The sequence below is a fragment of the Symphodus melops genome (genome assembly GCF_947650265.1).
Source record: "Symphodus melops genome assembly, chromosome: 17".
Taxonomy (NCBI): Eukaryota; Metazoa; Chordata; class Actinopteri; order Labriformes; family Labridae; genus Symphodus; species Symphodus melops.
In genome coordinates this window covers 23,877,008-23,879,507 of record NC_136707.1, presented here as the reverse complement: position 1 = coordinate 23,879,507, position 2,500 = coordinate 23,877,008, and the positions used below count along the sequence as shown (strand labels likewise).

The window sequence follows — 2,500 nt, the reverse complement described above, 5'->3', positions numbered from 1 at the left end:
GGTCTGTTTGGCGTCGGCGTGTGGCTCTCCTTCACTCAGGCAGAGTTTTCCTCTCTTCCTCTCTCCTTCCCGTCTCTCTCAGCCGCCAACCTGCTGCTGCTCGCTGGGGGCATCACCATGGTAACGGGCTTCCTGGGCTGCCTGGGGGCTCTGAAGGAACAGCGCTGCCTGCTGGTGATGGTGAGAGGAGGCCTTAACATAGTGTGGTGAAGCTGAGGATGATTTGGATGTGACTGTTGTCGTCTCCTCTTTAGTTCTTTGTGATCCTGCTGCTGCTGGTCCTCACTGAGGTCATTCTGGTGCTCGTCATACATGTGTTCCACCACCAGGTGAGCTCGTAGGAGGGCAGGCGTGGTCCTGCTCTCAGAAACCATTCTTAAAACAGGCTGTAGAGTCTCAGACTAAAGATGTAAAGAAATGGTGACATGCAGAAGTGATATGAAATGATCTGTTACCTTAAAAATATCTGTCACACATGTTTGTGTCAGCTGGACTCCAAAGCCCAAAACGAACTGAAGGAAGGAATGAAGATTTATGACTCCGAGCCGGGACTGAAGAAGTCCTGGGACAACGTCCAGAAGATGGTGAGCTGCAGGTTTTTACCTCTGAGGACCTCCAGATGTTCATACAGTCACATGTCTCTGTCTCTCAGTTTAAATGCTGTGGAGTCACCAACAAGACGGACTGGTTTGATGTCTTGAATGGGACGCTGCCGTCGTCCTGCTGCTCTGTGGGGACGGATCAGTGTGTGGACGGTTGGACTGAGGTGCGTTAATGCACATACACACACACACACACACACACACACACACACACACACACACACACACACAGATTATTATTATTATTAACATTATTATTATATATTATTCTTATATTATTTCAATCAGGAGAGACAAGTGATATTCAGAATGAATTTATTACAGTGAAAAAGTGAAGGACAGAGTGAAGGACAGAGTGATGGACAGAGTGAAGGACAGAGTGATGGACAGAGTGATGGACAGAGTGAAGGACAGAATGATGGACAGAGTGATGGACAGAGTGATGGACAGAGTGATGGACGGAGTGATGGACAGAATTATGGACAGAGTGATGGACAGAGTGATGGACAGAATGATGGACAGAGTGAAGGACAGAGTGATGGACAGAGTGATGGACAGAGTGATGGACGGAGTGATGGACAGAGTGATGGACAGAATGATGGACAGAATGAAGGACAGAATGATGGACAGAGTGAAGGACAGAGTGAAGGACAGAGTGATGGACAGAGTGAAGGACAGAGTGAAGGACAGAGTGATGGACAGAGTGATGGACAGAGTGAAGGACAGAGTGATGGACAGAGTGATGGACAGAGTGATGGACAGAATGATGGACAGAGTGAAGGACAGAGTGATGGACAGAGTGAAGGACAGAGTGATGGACAGAGTGATGGACAGAGTGATGGACAGAATGAAGGACAGAATGATGGACAGAGTGAAGGACAGAGTGATGGACAGAGTGAAGGACAGAGTGATGGACAGAGTGAAGGACAGAGTGATGGACAGAGTGAAGGACAGAGTGATGGACAGAATGATGGACAGAATGAAGGACAGAATGATGGACAGAATGATGGACAGAGTGATGGACAGAGTGATGGACAGAGTGATGGACAGAGTGATGGACAGAGTGATGGACAGAGTGAAGGACAGAGTGATGGACAGAATGATGGACAGAATGAAGGACAGAATGATGGACAGAGTGATGGACAGAGTGATGGACAGAATGATGGACAGAGTGATGGACGGAGTGATGGACGGAGTGATGGACAGAATGATGGACAGAATGATGGACAGAGTGAAGGACAGAGTGATGGACAGAGTGAAGGACAGAGTGATGGACAGAGTGATGGACAGAGTGATGGACAGAGTGAAGGACAGAGTGATGGACAGAGTGAAGGACAGAGTGAAGGACAGAGTGATGGACAGAGTGATGGACAGAATGAAGGACAGAGTGATGGACAGACTGATGGACAGACTGATGGACAGAGTGATGGACAGAGTGATGGACAGAGTGATGGACAGAATGATGGACAGAGTGATGGACAGAGTGATGGACAGAATGATGGACAGAGTGATGGACAGAATGATGGACAGAGTGATGGACAGAGTGATGGACAGAGTGATGGACAGAATGAAGGACAGAGTGATGGACAGAATGAGATTTGACAGAATGTTTTGGCGCTTGGACTCGACGGGGTGGAAGATGTGTTTAGTGATGAAGTCCTGCTCGTCATTAGGATAGACCCCCCCATGGAGTCCAGACCCTGGTGGTGGAGGACTGATGATTGGATGAGACCGAGGTGGAGTTGACTCTGCTCCTGAAGATGGCGGTGATGGGGAGGTGGAGGGGTGCACAAAGCCAGCTTGAAAGAACGAGGGAAGAAAAAGGATCACATTTAAAAGGAGAGCTGAACGATGATTGGCTGAAAACGAAGGAGGAACGCTGCGTCATTGGTTAGATG

At 48.4% G+C, this 2,500-nt stretch overlaps 1 protein-coding gene across 1 annotated transcript in view; it reads left to right on the top strand.

Moving 5' to 3' along the window:
- The window catches only part of tspan4b (tetraspanin 4b), a 14,201-nt gene that overhangs the window by 2,382 nt on the left and 9,319 nt on the right, over positions 1-2,500 (top strand). The window contains exons 3-6 of the mRNA XM_079366442.1: positions 1-180; positions 255-329; positions 489-584; positions 653-766. The exon at positions 1-180 is cut by the window's left edge and continues 12 nt beyond it. Coding sequence (XP_079222568.1) covers positions 1-180; positions 255-329; positions 489-584; positions 653-766 — 465 coding nt within the window. The remainder of the gene's footprint in view (positions 181-254; positions 330-488; positions 585-652; positions 767-2,500) is intronic.